This window comes from Oncorhynchus mykiss, chromosome 16 (genome assembly GCF_057628025.1).
Source record: "Oncorhynchus mykiss isolate SJ-2025 chromosome 16, ASM5762802v1, whole genome shotgun sequence".
Taxonomy (NCBI): Eukaryota; Metazoa; Chordata; class Actinopteri; order Salmoniformes; family Salmonidae; genus Oncorhynchus; species Oncorhynchus mykiss.
The window spans coordinates 50012419-50032212 of NC_143037.1; the positions used below are offsets into that span (position 1 = coordinate 50012419).

Genomic DNA, 19794 nt, shown 5'->3' on the forward strand with positions numbered 1-19794 from the left:
TCATTGAACTTGGGAGTCTGAAAGATGTTAAGCTGACATAGTCCATTGTTGTTCAGTGAGTGACAAAATGGTAAAACAATATTCTGGTGTCATGTGATATTAGGTCAGAAGAAGTGGTCACTTTCAAAGATGCCAATGTGAAGCAGGAGACGAGAAGATGCAGTCGGTCTGTTTTCTCTGTCGCAGTGCCAGGAGGTGTAGGGTTTCACAGGCACGTGTAGGAGGGGCATACCCTGCTGGTCTAGACTCTGGAGAAGTCTAGTTTTGTTGTTGACGCACTTTCTTCAGGTGTTGCTTTCTTCTGTCCATTGATGCACACACATCACCGTGTTGCAGCCTACCATCTTTTCTCCCAGCTTTCGAGGCGAAGTTGGACAAGACAGACAAAGACATGTTGCTGCTGTTTCTGAGTAAGTTCCAATTTTTGTTTTTACTATAACAGAACAAAAACTTCAATGTTTGTCGACCCTGCGCCAAAATGATAACGTTAGTCGACCCTGCATCAATGCAGTCAATGCAGATTCATTTAAACGTATTTAGCATTATAGTATTTATCCTGATACCTAGTAACTTTACCCTGCCTTTAGGTACAGACAATGTCTACCTCAAATACCTTGTACCCCTGCATCAATGATCTGTTAAATGTACTCTGTATATCACAAAATTCTTATGTAAAATAGGTAAAGAAGAATGGACAATCATGTCTGCCTCGGGTATTTGGTGGCGGTTGGGTGCTTTTCTTATGGGTTCACTCCAATGTGTTTTGAGTTAACTGCGGTCAGAGTGGGAGAGTCAGCACAATCCCTGTAGCCTGTCATTATATGTGCCAGTAAATGAGGGAGAGTCTCACCATAAGTGAGCTGGAGTTACTCAAGATACAGGGATTACCACTTAAACTCAATTTAGGGCCTTAGACAATGTTATTCAATATAGGAGACTATCAAAATGTAGAGTCACCGATTTTCATGAATTCTTACTTAAAAATTGTAATTATAATGACAATGTTCATTGAATGATTTACCAATATCGTGGTCGTTGCAGAAGTTGGTAGGAAGGAAACCAATTTATTCTGCGTATCAAGTGTCCATGCATGCCCTAGGCTAGAGGCAAACTGCGATTTACAGGAATGGACAGGAAATTCATACCCTCTTGTTAGGGACGTTTTACAGATTCAGATATTGACTGATTCCAGCCTCGGCAAAATGTCAACAAAATGATGCTTATCTGGCAGGATGTGCCTTCTAGAGCAAAGAGTGTCTCTGAATTGACCCTTGTGTATATAGCTGAATTTTGGTTGAGTTATTACTGAGCGGTGCTGTGCGCTCCTCAAACTACAGTGTCATTGGGGGAGAAAAAAATTCCTGCACATAGTTTAAAAAAAAAATAATATTTTTTACAAACTGTCTTTCTGTTTGTGCAACTAAACTATGTATTACCCTCCTGAGCAAAATAATACAGCATGTACATGTTTTTTTTTTACTTTAATCATTTTTCCACATTCAGTAATGTGTATTATTTCTGTAGCGATTCACCTTCAGATGTAAGTTATTGTGAAAGTGTCAGTCATTTAACATGGCAATTCAGTAGCAGGTAGTTAAATCTTTAAGTGTTAGTTTTGTATGTCTGCACCAGAGACCAAGGAGACATTTACAGGGTATGATTATTATATATATTTTTCTGTCCACAGAATTGTTTATGTCCTTCAGTGCTGCTCATACCACAGTTCTCCAGCATGGTGGCACACATATAACCAACCTTGGACTTACGCTTGAGCTCATGGACTCGCATAAACATGTTGATACTAGAGATGAGACGTTGCCTCGTCTAGATGGTTATATCATAAGAAACATCAGCACCTCAAGTTCAATGACTTCACCAAACAAGAAATAGTCATTTTAATCGTAGGAGAACCTTTGAAAGAAATGTTATTTCAATGCCCCTAGAGACCAGCAACTAATCACATAGGGAGTAAGTTTACTGACCGTAAATAAGTAAAAACCACAGTTGATGTGAAACCATGACAGGACTGTATTAGAATGCATCAGAGGAGATGAGCAAGCATTTCCTGTTAGTCTACACCAGTTGTATTTGGAGCATGTGGCATTTTAGAGTTTAGTCAGTAAGCAGACACTCTTATCCAGAGCAATTTACAGGAGCAATTAGGGTTAAGTGCCTTGCTTAAGGGCAAATTGGCAGATTTTTCACCTTGTGGCTCGGTGATTCGAAACAGCGACCTTTCGGTTACTGGCCCAACGCTCTTAAAACACCTTAAGGATCCGCCCCTTTTCAATTTTCGCCTAAAATGACATACCCAAATCTACCTGCCTGTAGCTCAGGACTTGAAGCAAGGATATGCATATTATTGATACCATTTGAAAGGAAACATTTTGAAGTTTGTGCAAATGTTAAATGAATGTAGAAGAATATAACACATTAGATCTGGTAAAAGATAATACAAAGAAAAAAAACATGTTTTATTTTTGTCTTTTTTTTGTACCATCTTTGAAATGCAAGAGAGAGGCCATAATGTATTATGAAAGACCAGGCGCAGTTTATATTTTGGCCAGTAGATGGCAGCAGTGTACGCGCAAAGTTTTAAACCTATCCAATAAACCATTGCATTTCTGTTAAAAGTGTTGTTTCAAGACTGCCCAAATGTGCCTAATTGGTTTATTAATACATTTTCAAGTTCATAACTGTGCACTCTCCTCAAACAATAGCATGGTATTCTTTCACTGTAATAGCTACTGTTTAATTGGACAGTGCAGTTAGATTAACAAGAATTGAAGCTTTCTGCCAATATCAGATACGTCTGTCCTGGGAAATGTTCTTGTTACTTACAACCTCATGCCAGTCACATTAGCCTACATTAGTTCAACATCCCGCAGGGGACCTACCGATCCTGTAGAGGTTTTTAACTACTTGATTTGACGAGTCTCCCTGAGTCATATCACTTTTCCTCATGTGAGGGGATTCTGTCAGATCAGCAGATGAACAAAACACCTGGTATCTACTATCTCTGCAAACCTCACAACTACCCCTTAAAAACAGCATAGGCCTACTCAAAACTCTAATAACTTTCCATTTTTATGGTGTTAATTTAAACGAAACATAAGCCTGCCTGCTAAACCTCTAGGATTGATCGAGAATAGCTCCCCTAACATTGGTGTATGAAATACAATAGGCATCTATGATCTAAGTAATGGTCACCCAGTTGTAGCGCTGGGCTGTGGCAGTGGGCACTGGCTGGCTGTGTTTACCCCCAGGACTTTGGCCTTGACAGTTTTTAGCAGGGGAATGAATAGAGCCTCTGTGTTGCTGCCTGGGCTGTATGCTTCTCTCTGCAGCTGGCCCTTAGGTAAACAGCAGATGTAATAGCGCCTAGTGAAAATCTGGGTTAGAAATAGCAGACCTGCTACGGGAATGCCTTCAGTCCCAAAAGGCGAAACATTGAAATTTAGAGAAGTGTATATACTTCTCCCTGTCTCATTCTTGCCCCTTCTTGTTGTTTTTCTCTTGACCTATTTTCTGACTCTTCCTCCACCCAGTTGTCTCATTGAAGCAGCTGTTAGACCAGCCAGCCTTAACTACTGTATAAGCTATCCGTTCACAACAGCGCAGTGACCACAACTCTGTGGTCAGCTCAGGTCCAACCCTGCCAGATGGATAGTTATGGTTCCTATGATGACAATGGCATTTTCTGTTATTTGTTTCAGGTTCTGCTGTCTTCTTCATGCCCAGTGGTAAGTCCCCATAACATGCAACCTTGAGTGTTTTACACATTTTTATCCACAACATTTATGCCTCTATTTGCTGTTTACATTTAGTATAAGTGTGTGTTTTTTAGGGTTATGTTTTTTTTTCTCCATGATCTTGTTGAGAAATGTTTTAATTTTGTGTGTTTTTTTCCTGTTGCAAAATGTACAAAATAAGTCCTGTGTGTGTTGCATTAGCATGGGGCCAGAGCAGCAGCAGTCTAGGTGTGGTGGTGGAGGCCCGCAACATCACCCTCCCAGCCGGGACCCTGGCGGTACTGCCCTGCAACAGCCCCCGCATGGTGTGGACCCGGGACCGCCTGAAGGACCGCCAGAGGGTGGTCCACTGGGACCTGGTCCGGAGCATACCGGAGTACTCTGTGGAGAGGATACTGGACATGTCCCCCGGGGTCAAAGAGAGAGTCTACAATGGGTTCAACAAGGGCCGCATAACCATCCCCAAAACCGCCTTCACTGACGGGAACTTCTCCCTCGTCATCAACAGTGAGTTGGGCCCGTGGTATACTGTATGCTCATAACTGTACAGAATATTCCACTCATTTATGTTACTCGAGAAAATGTCATTGGAATGTGTGTTATGCCAGATGTGGGAGCAGCTGACCGAGGTGTTTATAGTTGTAACCTGCACCACCACTACTGCCAGCTGCACCAATCCATCAAGATACAACTCAACACCACCAAGTCAGGTGACTATCCACAATAGGTATCTGAATCATGATGATTTGAATAGTCTTCCATACAGTATCTATTATGCTTAAATCAAAAATGCTATTCACCCTGTTCCATCTCAGCCCGTAAGGAGAAACGGTACTGGGACGGGGACAAGACAGTGTTTGTGGTGTTGCTGGGGAGCTCGGTGGTGTTGCCGTGTGTGAACCGGCGGCCCCTGTGGACGGAGGGCCAGCAGGAGGACCAGCAGCAGGTAGCCCACTGGGACTGGCAGCCCCCTGGGGTGAGACCTGATTTGGCTGACCGCCTGGTGGACCTGTACGCTTCCGGAGAGCGCAGACAGTATGGACCGCTCTTCCCTGTGGATAAGATGAGTGTTTCTGAGGATGCCTTCTCTGTAGGGGACTTCTCTCTGACCATCTCTAACCTGCAGCCCATCGACAAGGGCCTGTACTCCTGCCACCTGCACCACCACTACTGTGGCCTGCACGAGAGACGCATCTTCAGACTCATGGTGGGGCCTCCACTCCCCCCGCCTCCTCTGGTCCTCACTGCAGCTCCTGCTGTCCCCGCTGTCCCCCACGCACTCCCCAATGACGACCCAAGTAAGACACTCGGCATATCCCTTTCTCTTAGGGTTTATTCTCTGATTGGAAGTGTGAACCATTTTTCAACTTCATTAGAACATGGCGGGTATAGTTAGAATAAAGCCCTTTCTCCTTTCTTTTCAACTAGAAATCATTCTATCTTCTCTCTATATTCTCGTTCACATTTTCCATGAGCTTCGTTTTCCCTAATCTGATTGGTGTTTGTGTCTGCCTGTCTTTACAGCAGCCTGTGTCTAACTGTTCCTGGGGTATATTTATGGGTCGTATTTATAGGCATTTTTGGCCAGTTATGTCAGTGCATCGTTGTGCCAGATCTCTTCTCAAACCTTTTCTCTGTCTGCACAAGAGGAAGGGGGAGAGAAAGAGGGAAAGAAGGAGTGGGCGAAAGAGGCAACAAAAACAAAAGAAACAGATGGAGAAAAAGAGGGTGAGAAAAAAAGAATGAAAGAATGCATTTGGCCGCAGATGAACTGACAGCGAGGGGGAGAGAGCGAGAGAGCCCTGGAGTGTTGAGAAAGGGGAGAGGATTTTGTTTGGGGAATCTGACTGTTGGCTGCAGGCAGCCTGTCTGAAAGGCCACTATAATTGGCCAAAACGGAAGTGCTCTCATTTTCATTGGAGACCTTTTTAATTTTTCTGTAGTTGAGCAAATGGCTTAGTTTTACAGGAGGAGCCATTATAGCTCAACAGGGGCAGTCAAGCCAGACTCCAGGGGAAGGAGGGCGCATGGTGAGGTTTTGCAACTGGTGAATTGGGATTTCTGTTCGTCTCTTTAAGTTTCATTATCTCTCTACAGTAACCTGTCTACAGAGTCTCTCTCCATCACTAGTCTGATTCTCTCCTTCTCCCTGGCCTCTGGTTGGGGCGTGTTTATCAGCAAAAGGAGGAAATGTGCTACATCTGTTCAACACCTGGACCAGCTGGGACATGAAAGGGGAACAGTGTTGGCAAGGGTTGGTTCAGTGTTAGATGTGGATCCTCCTTTGTCCTTTTAAGATGGGTTGATCCATTTAACAGCATTGTAAAGTATGCAGGGAAGAAATTCACGTGGATCAATGCAGACATATCTTGAGTTCTTTGCTTTGATTTTTACTTTTTGACTTCATCTTTCTTCTACTTAGTGGTGCTTTTTCCCTTGTTAAGTCCGGCCAACTCTTATCCCCGTCCTCTGCAATTGCAGCAGCCATTATCCCACTTTTTTATTAGACTGTAATCATATATGGCAAGCTAAAGTAGAGCTTGGTGTTGACGTGAGCGCCAGAACCTGGATAATTCAGCCAAAACATTTAGAATAGAAAATAACCAGAAATGCAGACCTGGTCGGATTCCTTCAGCTCATTGGCTTGCTAATTAACCACAGTCTTTCAACAAGACTAAAACCACTCGCTGTGTGACCTCTGCACGGCACATGTCACATTGTGTTTTCTGCGTGTAAGTTCTTGCCTGATCTGTCAGGGGAATGGAAACAGGCAACAGCTGAGATACGGAGAGAGAACTGAGGCAAGACTAATTGTTCTCCAGGGATAGTTGACCTTGACCATGACACTGCAGTTTCATGCATATTAACAACATTCAAAACAGACAAGAGATAATTAGCAACTCTGACGCCACTTGGGAAGTGTTGAATTAGATTAATTCAATACAATTTGTTCTGTAAGACTGGTGCAGTTTGCAAGATCCACGCAGGGATGGTATCTGTCCTCCGCTCATTTCTTATTTAAAGCCTGCCTCAAGCTAATACCTATCCTCAGGCTAGTTTAATCAGTCATGATGTGTCATAACATACAGACAGACCAGTCAAAAGTTTGGACCCACCTACTTATTCAAGGTTTTTTTTCTTTATTTTCACTATTTTCTATATAGTTTGGACGTCTTCACTATTATTCTACTATAACACACATGGAATCATGTAGTAACCAAAAAAGTGTTAAACAAATCAAAATATATTTTAAATTTGAGATTCTTCAAAGTAGCCACCCTCTGCCTTGATGACAGCTTTGCACACTCTTGGCATTCTCTCAACCAGCTTCATGAGGTAGTCACCTGGAATGCAAGTTAACAGGTGTGCCTTGTTAAAAGTTAATTTGTGGAATTTCTGCGTTTGTGCGTTTGAGTCAGTTGTGTTGTGACAAGGTAGGGGTGGTATATAGAAGATAGCCCTATTTGGTAAAATACCAAGTCCATATTATGGTAAGAACAGCTCAAATAAGCAAAGAGAAACGACAGTCCATCATTACTTTAAGACATGAAGGTCTGTCAATCTGGAAAATGTCAAGAAATTTGAAAGTTTCTTCAAGTACAGTCGCAAAAACCATGATGCGCTATGATGAAACTGGCCCTCATGAAGACTGCCACAGGGAATGAAGACCCAGACTTACCTCTGCAGAGGATAAGTTCATTAGAGTTACCAGCCTCAGATTGCAGCCCAAATAAATGCAACAGAGTTCCACTGTTCAGAGGAAACTGCGTGAATCAAGCCTTCATGGTTGAATTGCTGCAATGAAACCACTTCTAAAGGACACCAAGAAGAGACTTGCTTGGGCCAAGAAACACGATCAATGGCATTAGATAAGGTCATTAGAGTAAATTGCACCTCAGATTGCAGCCTGAATAAATGCTTCACAGAGTTCAAGTAACAGACGCATCTCAGCATCAACTGTTGAGACTACGTGAATAAGGCCTTTATGGTCAGATTGATACAAAAAACACTACTAAAGGACACCAATAATAAGAAGACTTGCTTGGGCCAAGAAACATGAGCAATGGACATTAGAGCGGTGGAAACCTTGAATTTTTGGTTCCAACCACCATGTCTTTGTGAGACGCCGAGTAGGTGAACAGATGAACTCTGTGAAGCATGGAGGAGGTGGTGTGGTAGTGCTTTGCTGGTGACACTGTCTGTGATTTATTTAGAATTCAAGGCACACTTAACCAGCATTGCTACCACAGCATTCTGCATCGATACACCATCCCATCTGGTTTGCGCTTAGTGGTGCTATCATTTGTTTTTCAACAGGACAATGACCCAACACACCTCCAGGCTAAGGGCTATTTTACCAAGAAGGAGAGTGATGAAGTGCTGCGTCAGATGACCTGACCTCCACGATCACCTGACCTCAAGCCAATTGAGATGGTTTTGGATGAGGTGGACCGCAGAGTGAAGGAAAAACAACCAACAAGTGCTCAGCATATGTGGGAACTCCTTCAAGACTGTTGGAAAAGCATTCCAGGTGACTACCTCATGAAGCTGGTTGAGAGAATGCCAAGTGTGCAAAGCTATTATCAAGGCAAAGGGTGGCTACTTTGAAGAATTTAAAATATATTTTGTTTTGTTTAACACTTTTTTTGGTTACTATGTGATTACATATGTTTTATTTCCTAGTTTTGTTGTCTTCACTATTATTCTATTCTGTAGAAAATAGTACAAATAAAGAAAACCCCTTGAATGAGTAGGTGTGTCCAAACTTTTGACTGGTACTGTATCTGCGGATGGGCCAAGGAGAACAGATTTAAAAGAAACAAATGCCTCTAGGTGATGGAAAGCAAAAGTATTTTTAGTGTCATCAGCCTTCCCAGGCTTGGTTAATACAGGTCTCCACCATCATTATCCCCAATTACTATCATTTCTGTTCTCACCCAGCAGGTGAGAGAGACCTGTGTAACAGTGGCAAGCTGATTGATGGTTATGGTGCAATAATTGTGTAATGGGAAGGTATGGTACATGTTATTGTGTGCAGACGGTTTGGAAGTAACAATTTGATATGCCAATTTGTAATAGCTATTTTCGTTGATTTAAATCACATGGTTTTCACAGTTAGCAAATCCCGTTCTCCCCCGTCTCTGTTATTTTGCTTAATTAAATTGTCTGAAACCTGGCAGAAGTGGTGTTTGTGTTGCACAGAGCATGACTGTGAGGTGAGTGTTGTCAAATGTCTGCTTACACTGACCAGTCAGACTGGTGGAGTTTCAGGGACAGAGAGGCAGCAACAGCTAGGGTTCATTATTTATACTTTGCAAAACATTGTCTGTGTTTATGAGAAAAGGTAAATATCTGGAAAACTAATTTGGACAGGCTGACCGCACATAACAGAATTCCTCCCCTCGGTCCTTCCTTTGCTCCCTCTCCTTTTTCTTAGTTAATCGGTATTTCTCTTTTTAAGGTATGCAAGTCATTACAGCTGAACCAGGTCAACTCTTCCTTTACTCACGGTCTCTGAAAGAAATTAAAACCAGCCTAAAAATAGTGGCGCAACTGTTTTTCAATGATGCAGAAAAAACATGTAATTGTTGTTCAAAATGCAATATCAATGGAAAACACAGAGTACAAAACATTATGAACACCTGCTTTTTCAATGACAGACTGACTGGGTGAAATCTATGATCCCATTATTGATTGTCACCTGTTAAATTGGCTTCAATCAGCGTAGATGAGGGGCGGGGGGGGGGGCAGCTCAATATTAGGAAGGTGTTCTTAATGTCTTATACACTCAGTTCAAATTAAACCACATGTATTGGTTATCGATCATTAATTTCACTCAACATGGATAAAACAAAACGTGACTAATATAATGTTCCACCACCAGCCTGTGTTTATAACACAATGAGTGTTCATAGCAGACCAGTGAACCCACAGTGTTGTCCTCACACCTTCAGGCCACAACGTGGTTGAACTTGAGAGGCCACGAGTCGTCAACGTCATCCTCCCTGAGCACCGAGGGCACTTCTTCCAGCAGCTGGGTTACATCCTGGCTACCTTCTTCCTCCTAGCCTTCATCATCACAATCGTCACTGTGCTTACCCGACGACGCAGAAAGAGAGGTAGCGTGTGTGGGTCTCTCTACTGTATGTCTCTCTGCATGTCTCTTTATCACACACAGACACCCTTTGAATGTGCTTCAATTTACACATGTCCTTGATTTAATATTTAAATCACTTGAGTGGCTGTGTGATTTTGTGACCTGTAAATGGTGTGTTAAAGGTGTGTAAATCTTGTTTCAGGGCTGGAGTATGACCTGCAAAGATCTAAACGGTGAGAACCGATTTAGTAAGGTGGTCAGCGGTCACACTTGATAATGAGAATATTACTCATTTTAAGGAGGACCTGAACTCGCTGAATTTTTATGACTAACCACTTCCCTCTCTTACTGGTAAACAGGAGGGGTCATGTGACTGGCCATGAGGACATTGCATTGGACGCCACAGAGCTGAAGGTCTGCAACCAGGAACACCTGAATTCAGGTAAGGCTCCCATGCTGCCTGTAGGCCCTACCTCATATAGACTAGAGAGTTTGAACAGGGCGACTGGTATCAATAATGGCTGTTGCTGCACAGAGCTCATACCGTATATCATGACATGTCAAATTGAATGACCAACCCTTTTGCATTTCTATCCTTAGATTACAAAAACAACTTACTGAAAGAGAGAGATATGTCCAAAGACCGCAATAAAGGTAAATGCATGTGACATTATGGGTTCCAAACCACAATTTCATGCCTAATTGAATGGCTTTATTTTTGCTAATGTCACTTCTCATTTCTTTCCTATTATTCTCTTCCCTCCTCCATATCTCTCTCTAGAAATGGATGGAAAGTTGTGGAAGTGAGACAGAAATAACTGATATGCTGCTGGCTGGTCCAGGGCAGACGTACAGGATAAGGAAGTAAACGATTATAATGGTGGAATTCAAAGCGGAGGACAGGAGGGGGGGGGGGGGGGCGCTGCTTTCTCTTTCTATAGACACCCCCTTACCAAACTCTTACCAAAACATTTCTATTGCTGCGCCAGTCAACATTTTTTTGTTTTATATTTTCATACTGGTAAAGTCTGTATTATGATCTGCTGTGATTTTAACATGGCTAGATATGTCTTCAATTTTGTATTACACAGATATTTGATGCCAAGTATTTTATAGAACAATAACACTGTGTACTGTACAACCTTCCTTTTTGTATGTAACAAAACACTTTCTGTCACTGTATTCCTTTAATTCACCCTTCAAACTTTTCATTTTCAGAATGCATGGTGTCTTTTTAATGTGTGTGGGAGAACTGTCATGTTCCATGTGTGATTTCATAGCTCATAACGCATTGAGTAAGTTTATAAAAAATATTTCCACCAACCTTGCTGTAATTGACTGTTAACACATTACATTAAGCCAACGTATCCTTTCTGTAAAGAGTCATAAGTAGTTTATAACCAGGCTTTTAATTATTCCTTGGTAGATTGCTTATAAGACGTTATCCTTACCAAGTCCATTTGTGATTGACGATCATGGACCACAAAGAAGGCTATACATGTAATGGAACTCAGGAAAACAAGCCTTGAACAGAATCCAGATGTGTTTTTTAGGAATGTGTGTTAGGATATGTACGTTTGCCTGTGAGTGATTGTCTATTTGTGTAATGCAGGCTTGCAGTACACTGTACAGTTTGGAGCTGTCAAGTTGACAAGCCAACGAATCTTGCAATCTGGGTTATTAGGATTCGTGTAGAAACGGGAACGAAGAGGACTAAGTTTGTAGAAGACGTCATATTTTTCAATGACTGTAATTGGATAAAGGGGTCCTGACACTTTCAGTTTGGAAGCTTTACTTACAAGCAAGTTATCTGTGCAGTAGCATGCTGGTTCATTATCTTCACTAATAAATATTAATTTAAAAAAACAATACTGGGTTGACCATTATTTAATGATTGTATTACAATGTGTACATTGTGCTACTGTTGTATGAATAGGAAGAACATCTAAAGCCAAACCCATTGCTTTAAATCAATGGCTAAATAAGATTTTCTTGAAGAGAGAGCTTAACAAGAAAAATTGAAATGAACCTTTATTCAAGAAAATAACGTTTGTCATTAATGGTCAAGAGTATTTGCTGGTAGAGGTTAGAAACCACCATTCATTCCATAGCTTTCAAGCAGTTGCTGTAGATAGACGCTGCTGCCACTGTACAGCAGCACAAGACTACTATCTACTGACGAATTGGACAGAAAGGTGATCAAGAAAATCTGTACACCTTGATGATAATATTGACAATTATCATAATTATTGTAATGAATTAGTAATTATTACATTGATTTACAGTGATATTGGGTATTGGATATATTGTATCAAGGTTGTAATACTTAGATGACTGTAAAGAAGGCTAATAATAACGACGATAATGATTTAATATATTTAGATATATCTAATTTTAGTAATCAATATAATTATCAATATTATCAACAGTTAAGACTATTACTGAAAATCAACACCAAAGGTTTACTGAATAAAATGTGTTCTCCAAACCCTTCTTTCTTTATGGTGCAGACTGCAGTACTATCTGTGACTGGTACCGTATAATGGAGAACATTAGCAGTCTAGCCTAAACACACCACTAGATGACAGCAATGTCTAACGAATTACTGGAAAAAAATGGAAATATTACCAACTCGATATCGCAAGGATGTGGACCGTCCCTTCCTGTTTTAGTACCGAGAGAGCCACCGTACCGAGACACATTGGAGCTGGAATACAGTCACTTAGAACTCGATTATGTCTAGATTTCTACTTAATTTATCAAAGACAAGGTTATTTATTTTCCAGCGTGAGGTCTACAGTTATATTTATTCATGCTGTCACGGTAGCATTTCGTCTTAGACGGATAGATAGACAGATAGCCTCATAAACCTATTTATTATTGCACTGCCAACCCTTGTTCCTTTCCTGTGTCAATGATTGTCCTACCCTCACTCTCATGGCGGAGACTAAAATAATATATCACATTGACGAGGAGGAGACTCCTTATCTAGTGAAATTACCCGTTTCTCCTGAGAAAGTCACTTTAGCGGATTTTAAAAATGTCCTTAACAATCGTCCGGTCAATAGCTACAAATTCTTTTTCAAATCCATGGACCAGGATTTTGGGTAAGTAGCCACCATGAAAGCGTCCAATTTCTTCGCCGTGTATGTTGTAGTCTTGTTTTTTTATATCATAGAAGTAAACATGTAGCCCAGCCCTGGTTGGTTACACTGACAAACATGTGTCCAATTTCACAACAAAGGTTGCGACATTGTAACATTCGCGCAGGACTGTGCGGTGTCTAATCTGCTGTTTGGCACCTGTTCATTCATTGTATCCAATGCGCAATATAATAGATCCTCATTTGAAGTTCGGACCCGTCACACCAATATCCCATGATGACACTTAACATGATCCGCTTATATTGTTGTCGATGTTGGTTGTGAGGTTACTGTAGCCTGGACGTTTATAAGGCTGCGCTGTGTGGTCATCATCATGTAATAAGCACATCTAACATGATATGCTACGTTGACAAAGCCTCCACATGTTCGCTGTTTGGCACTAGCTCGGGGTCGAATCCAAATGAATTATTGCCAGACAGGTTTCTCTTGTGTGTTTATGACTTTGGAGCACGTATGTGAATAGGGAATAAAGAGAGAGAAGAACATAAAAAGTAGAATGGAGATTGATGCCGATAATGGCCACATAGCCTAACTGTAGCCAATCACGATTTTCAGGAGACAGCCATCAAACGTGACTGCGTGACTCTATGATGACAACTTTGACATATATATGTCTTGTTAATCTGATTTAATGTAATAAAATAGGCTATTACATTTCATCTGATGCGTCAAATAAGCTTCTTAAATATTCCAATTGACTGAATGGTCACAGTAGGGATCATGTATCCCTCTCATGGCCTTCTGTCTTACAGGCACGCGCACGAACACACACACACAAACACACACACATCGTTTACATACAAAGGTAATAACCTCCGATGCTAGGCAGAAGGTGAATCAAGCGAACATGGAAAACACAACGCGTCATATGCTCGTCGTACATGTTACAACGAATGGGTTAAACATCACCTCGTTGACTTAAAAGCTTACTCTTCGTTGTTTGGATTTGACCATTTTTGTCATTTCGCCATGGGACTGTAGGCCGCAAATCAGCTGAAAATGCTCTGAGTAGAAACATGGCTGCCCGGTAGAAGAGCACCCCCTGAAAGAGGCGAGTGTCGTGGACTGACGGCCTGCCTTAATCGTCTAATGTAGCGCAAGAATTTGCTTGACATACCTCACGTAAATGTGCCGAACAACCTTGCTAACACTAATACTCTATTTAATAAGTAACTAGCGTTGTAATTGCCCATGTCACTGCTTGTATAGTTATGCCTATTGTCCTGTGAATGGACAGTGTACAGTGGACTATTTTGGCCAATAGAGTTCCAGTGATAGCAATATAACTTTTTTCTTTGTGACCTGGTGGCATGTCATCAGACATTTTAATGAATTATCACTGTCATCAAATAGGTTGGTATATGACTGACTGACTGACTGATTAGATGTTGAATAGAGATGTTTTTATTCTAACCTATGGTCTATTCACAGATTTCTTTATTTATTGTAGAGGGGATATACCCTCTTTTTTTCTCAAACGGTATTTACTAGTATTAGTTCAGAATTAATACAGGAAACGTTCATGAGTAATTCATCATACATGCTAAATATAAGAATGAATGATTGTAGTTAGACCCATGTTTTTATTATAAGCAGTACATCCTCTCAACCTTTTCTTTGCGCTCGTTATTATGTTGTCGTCACTCAGTCTTTCTGCGCAGACTGATACTCCCCCAGCCATACAGGCCTATAGAGATGGTAAACGTTTCTTGTTAATAGAAGGTGTTTGACCTCTCGCCCTGCGCCCCACGCCCCCCCACCCCCTGCTCCCATACATTCAGACAACATGGACACCTCCAATAATAGGAGGTCAGAGGTCCACTTGTTATAGAGTCCTCCTTGGAGGATGACATATTTGTGTCAATGTCTGTTTCTCCTCTGACAAGCTCACACCATCACAAGCATGTTGCCAAGCACCACGCACGCAGGCAGGCAGGCACACACACACACACACACTCACAAAGTAGTTCTATAGAAGCCCCAACTCTCCATCTGGTGTGAATATGATTGTACTGTCCTTATTTGGATTGAGTCATCACAGTGAGTCATCATATTGACTGTTGTATTAGCTGGTGACTTTGTGCTGAATGCAGTCAGCTGCTATCCAGTAGCCAGTAAGGTACACTTAATTCCTTTTACCAATAGGTTATTGTGCTACTGGACTATTGTTCCAGTAATTCTGCTATTGAAGATGTTTAGAGACGATTGGCGAGCCCAGCTGTTTTTAGTACCAGGTTATCACAAACATCAAAAGATGAAACCCACACACAGAGAGACAGGCAGTCCTTTGTCTAACACACACAGGCTAGAAACGTCACTAGCTCGGACATTTCCCACAGCAGGCAGCATGACCTTGTGAGGGAACTGGTTTTTACTGGTGGCAGGTTAGTTAGTTGGGTCTATACTGTGGCCTCAGCAGGGCCTTCTGTCCTGTCCCTCTCCCTCCAGTCTGTCCTAGTGCAGGACTGGGGCAGACTGCTCCATGGGGCCCCAGGAGAGATGATCCACCACCTGATTAGGAAAGCAAACACAACATGTTTGCTCTAAAGAGTTAAAGTTAGGGTTAGGGGTTGTTGAACACGCTACAGTGTACAGTGTTTTAGGCCTATTCAATCGTTCACAAGAGCTGGTGCTATGTGTCTTGTCATGTCAATCAACAAATTCGATCTATTGGTATCTGTACTAGGATATCAGTGTTAAATTGTTTCACACACTGAACATCACACGTGAAAGTGAAATCCTTGAGCAGGCAGTGTTGTACTGGCTGTACAACTGGCACAGTACGGAAACAACACTGATGGTCAGGGACACACAAAGGATCAAATGGCTGGTACCACATAGATTGCATAGGTTGCCTTTAGACACTAATGGGTCTTTTGACCAATCCGATCAGGTCAGATAAAGATCTGATGTTATGGGTCAAAAGACCAATAAGTGAAAAAAAAAGAATCAGAATTGAGCTACCTATATAAACGCAGCCAGAGAGTTGCAGACAGGTCCTGTATGGCTGTTAGAGAAACTAGCTGGGGACTTATAAGACTCCTGTAGAGAGGAAACACATGGAATCCCTTGCAGTTATTAGACAGTGTTTGATTTGTAAATGTTCAGTCAGTGCAAGGTATTACCTAGTAGACCCCCTGTTGTGAAGGGGAGGAAGACAATGTTTTATTTCATTGTAATGAAATATTCCTTATGTGCTAATGATATCAGGATTAGTGAATGTGCATCACATCATTTTTTTTTATGAATTGTTTGCCCAGAAAATAAATTAAGTCCATCTGTGTATGATTATGCATAGATTGTTTAGCTTATATCTCTTGACGTATTGTGTGTCTGTAATTAGCAGTTAAAGCATAGATTTGTGTAGCATAGAATTTCAATCTGGGTTGCTGTTGAGTTTTTATCCCACAACCGCCTGGTAAAAACACAAATTAGTAGTGATTTGTATTTTTCCAGCAAATTCACAGTAAATTCAACCCATGTAGTAAAATAGCCTTACAGTCTCAGTATCACTTGATAGCTTTGATGTTGATAATATGCTGTTTTGCCATGGCAACGGTTGAGATGTTTGTTTGAGACCTCAGTAAAATCTTTGTCATAGAGGCTCTCTGACGCTAATGATATAAGGCAAGGACGTCAGTGCTCTTGGTATGATGAATACTCTGCTGGTTCTGCACATGCTCTACTCATTTACATCACTTAGAATATTCATGTTGTTATTATTACTGTACAGTAACTTGGATTCGTTTGAGAACCTGAAGTTTCAGGAAGAGGAGGGAGGGTTGAGGAACTGATCCTCTTCAATTATTAAAGACATTTTCATCCTCATTTGATTCACACATATTTTGTGTACTCTGACTGTTATGGTGAGTGAAAGCCTTGGACTATGGACCAGTGTACAGCCGGCTGGTTGGTCGCCCCACCTGACCCTGTGCTGTTGGCTCAGACTATAACCAGCCGGCTGGTTGGTCGCCCCTCCTGACCCTGTGCTGTTGGTCCAGACTATAACCAGCCTTCTTGTTGATCGCCCCTCCTGACCCTGTGCTGTTGGCCCAGACTATAACCAGCCTTCTGGTTGGTCGCCCCACCTGACCCTGTGCTGTTGGTCCAGACTATAACCAGCCTTCTGGTTGGTCGCCCCTCCTGACCCTGTGCTGTTGGCCCAGACTATAACCAGCCTTCTGGTTGGTCGCCCCTCCTGACCCTGTCCTGTTGGCCCAGACTATAACCAGCCTTCTGGTTGGTCGCCCCTCCTGACCCTGTGCTGTTGGCCCAGACTATAACCAGCCTTCTGGTTGGTCGCCCCTCCTGACCCTGTGCTGTTGGCTCAGACTATAACCAGCCGGCTGGTTGGTCGCCCCTCCTGACCCTGTGCTGTTGGCCCAGACTATAACCAGCCTTCTGGTTGGTCGCCCCTCCTGACCCTGTGCTGTTGGCTCAGACTATAACCAGCCGGCTGGTTGGTCGCCCCTCCTGACCCTGTGCTGTTGGCCCAGACTATAACCAGCCTTCTGGTTGGTCGCCCCTCCTGACCCTGTGCTGTTGGCTCAGACTTTAACCAGCCGGCTGGTTGGTCGCCCCTCCTGACCCTGTGCTGTTGGCCCAGACTATAACCAGCCTTCTGGTTGGTCGCCCCTCCTGACCCTGTGCTGTTGGCTCAGACTTTAACCAGCCGGCTGGTTGGTCGCCCCTCCTGACCCTGTGCTGTTGGCTCAGACTATAACCAGCCGGCTGATTGGTCGCCCCTCCTGACCCTGTGCTGTTGGCTCAGACTATAACTAGCTTTCCTCCTGTCCTGGATATAAATAAACAACTCTAATCCCTACAACACACACAAACGCGCACACAGACACACACACACACAGCTGGCCCACCACTAGAATATGTAGCAATCTCCCTGTAAATCCTCTGCCATTATCCTGTAAAATCTGTTAAGACTCGTTTAAGCTGCCGGATTTGAGAAGTGAGAGTTGTGAGGACGGAATAACCAAGAGTCTGACACCCTTTTTAAACGCAGCCCTCCTCTGTGTGTGTGTCACCTCATGAGACAGCTTCTGGATGTATTTAGGCATTGGGGAACTCGGTGTGGCATATTCTGCTGCTGAAATCTGTTTGAATATGAAAGTATGCATGAGGAAAGGTCATGGTTTACAGAGACACATCATTTTGTTTGCTTTGGACGTGTGTCTGGATTCCTTTGGTTTTAATGATTTTAACAGAAAGTGTGTGTGTGAGAGAGAGAGAGAGAGAGAGAGAGAGAGATACAGAAAGAGAGAGAGAGAGAGAGACAGAAAGAGAGAGAGAGAGAGAGACAGAAAGAGAGAGAGAGAGAGAGAGCGAGAGAGAGAGAGAGGGAGACAGAAAGAGAGAGAGAGAGAGAGAGAGACAGAAAGAGAGAGAGAGAGAGAGAGAGAGAGAGAGAGAGACAGAAAGAGAGAGAGAGAGAGAGAAAGCCATAGAGAGAGAAAGAGAGAGATGATTCATGTTATAGGTCAACTTAAATCACAAAAGCAGGATACTTGACCATTAATCGATCAATATGATGATGTTAAATTTGGAACAGGTTTCAATTAGCACTCACCTCTAACAATATATAAGAGGCCCATTGTTTGTATTGACCGCTCCCACATCCTCCCAAGTTACCTTCAGTTGGTCATGTGGCTCTGCAGCGAGGATGCAAACACTTCCTACCTAATGATGTGAATCACACCCCCTCTTCCTCTCTGTGGTGGAACAGAACAGGCCACACACACAGAAGCATTCTCTCTCTGTGTTAGTCAGTTCCAGCCACAAGACTAGGTTATCTCTCTCTTCCACTCCCATAATACAGTATAATACAACCACAGCAGCACACACAGCCACTCGCTGTCGTCATGTGAGTAGGAACTCCTGGAAACGTGAAGGGGGGAACAACTGTAAATCAATAGAGCTGCAGTTTCGGAGAAACCCTGTGTAAAAGTCTTCATCAGAATCTTTGTTGCTTGTCTTTGAAGTAGTGTCTTTGTCCTGTTCATGTTCCAGGACTGTCTGGGAGACAGTGAGATGTTGTTGGGTGAACTATACTGGTTAGATAAAGATAAACTGAACTGATCTTTTCAGAATTCACACCTATATTGGCTAATCCCACCTCTAAAATAGGCATAACTGCAGCCCTATGGTCCAGGATATAGACTGTGTGTCTATGTCTTTGTGTGTATCCCAGGCCTCCAGACCAGGCCTGCTCTGAGTCTGTAGTCTGAACTCTGTGACAGTAGCCCAGCAGGTGTGGCTGGTTAATTCTAAACGCTGTCCCAGGGGTTAGAGGGTAACTAGGAGGTATTTTTGTGGGAAATTTACGATCTGAGATGTACACACTGAAGTAGACTCACACTCAATCCCTCTATTAATACCCCTCTGACTCCTGGCAACCCTGTCCCTGGGTGGAGAGGTAGGGTATATCCTATTTGGAATGTGGATATATTATGACGATAATGTATACTGAAAAAAACATGAGCGCAATATGTAAAGTGTTGGTCCCATGTTTCATGAGCTGAAATAAAAGATCCCAGAAATGTTCCATACGCACAAAAAGCTTATTTCTCTAAAATGTTGTGCACATCCCTGTTAGTGAGCATTTCTCCTTTGCCAAGATAATCCATCCACCTGACAGGTGTTGCATATCAAGAAGCTGATTAAACAGCACGATCATTACACAGGTGCACCTTGTGCTGGTGAATATAGAAGGACACTCTGAAACGTGCAGTTTTGTCACACAACACAATGCCACAGATCTCTCATGTTT

At 42.5% G+C, this 19794-nt stretch overlaps 2 protein-coding genes across 3 annotated transcripts in view; both read left to right on the forward strand.

Moving 5' to 3' along the window:
• The first annotated feature begins 11 nt into the window (after positions 1–11).
• Positions 12–11629, forward strand: mxra8b (matrix-remodelling associated 8b). Its single transcript, XM_021566188.3, has 10 exons — positions 12–410; positions 3717–3743; positions 3954–4259; positions 4361–4462; positions 4568–5050; positions 9707–9871; positions 10052–10082; positions 10209–10291; positions 10450–10503; positions 10631–11629. Exons 1-10 carry the CDS (start codon positions 392–394, stop codon positions 10654–10656), a joined length of 1296 nt encoding a protein of 431 aa, XP_021421863.2. The 5' UTR covers positions 12–391; the 3' UTR covers positions 10657–11629.
• Positions 11630–12514: 885 nt separating this feature from the next.
• The window catches only part of LOC110492145 (segment polarity protein dishevelled homolog DVL-1), a 50064-nt gene continuing 42784 nt past the window's right edge, over positions 12515–19794 (forward strand). For both annotated transcript variants that reach the window (XM_090203122.1, XM_036947076.2), the window contains exon 1: positions 12515–12956. In XM_090203122.1, the coding sequence (XP_090059248.1) occupies positions 12787–12956 (170 nt within the window). In that variant the 5' untranslated portion in view covers positions 12515–12786. The remainder of the gene's footprint in view (positions 12957–19794) is intronic.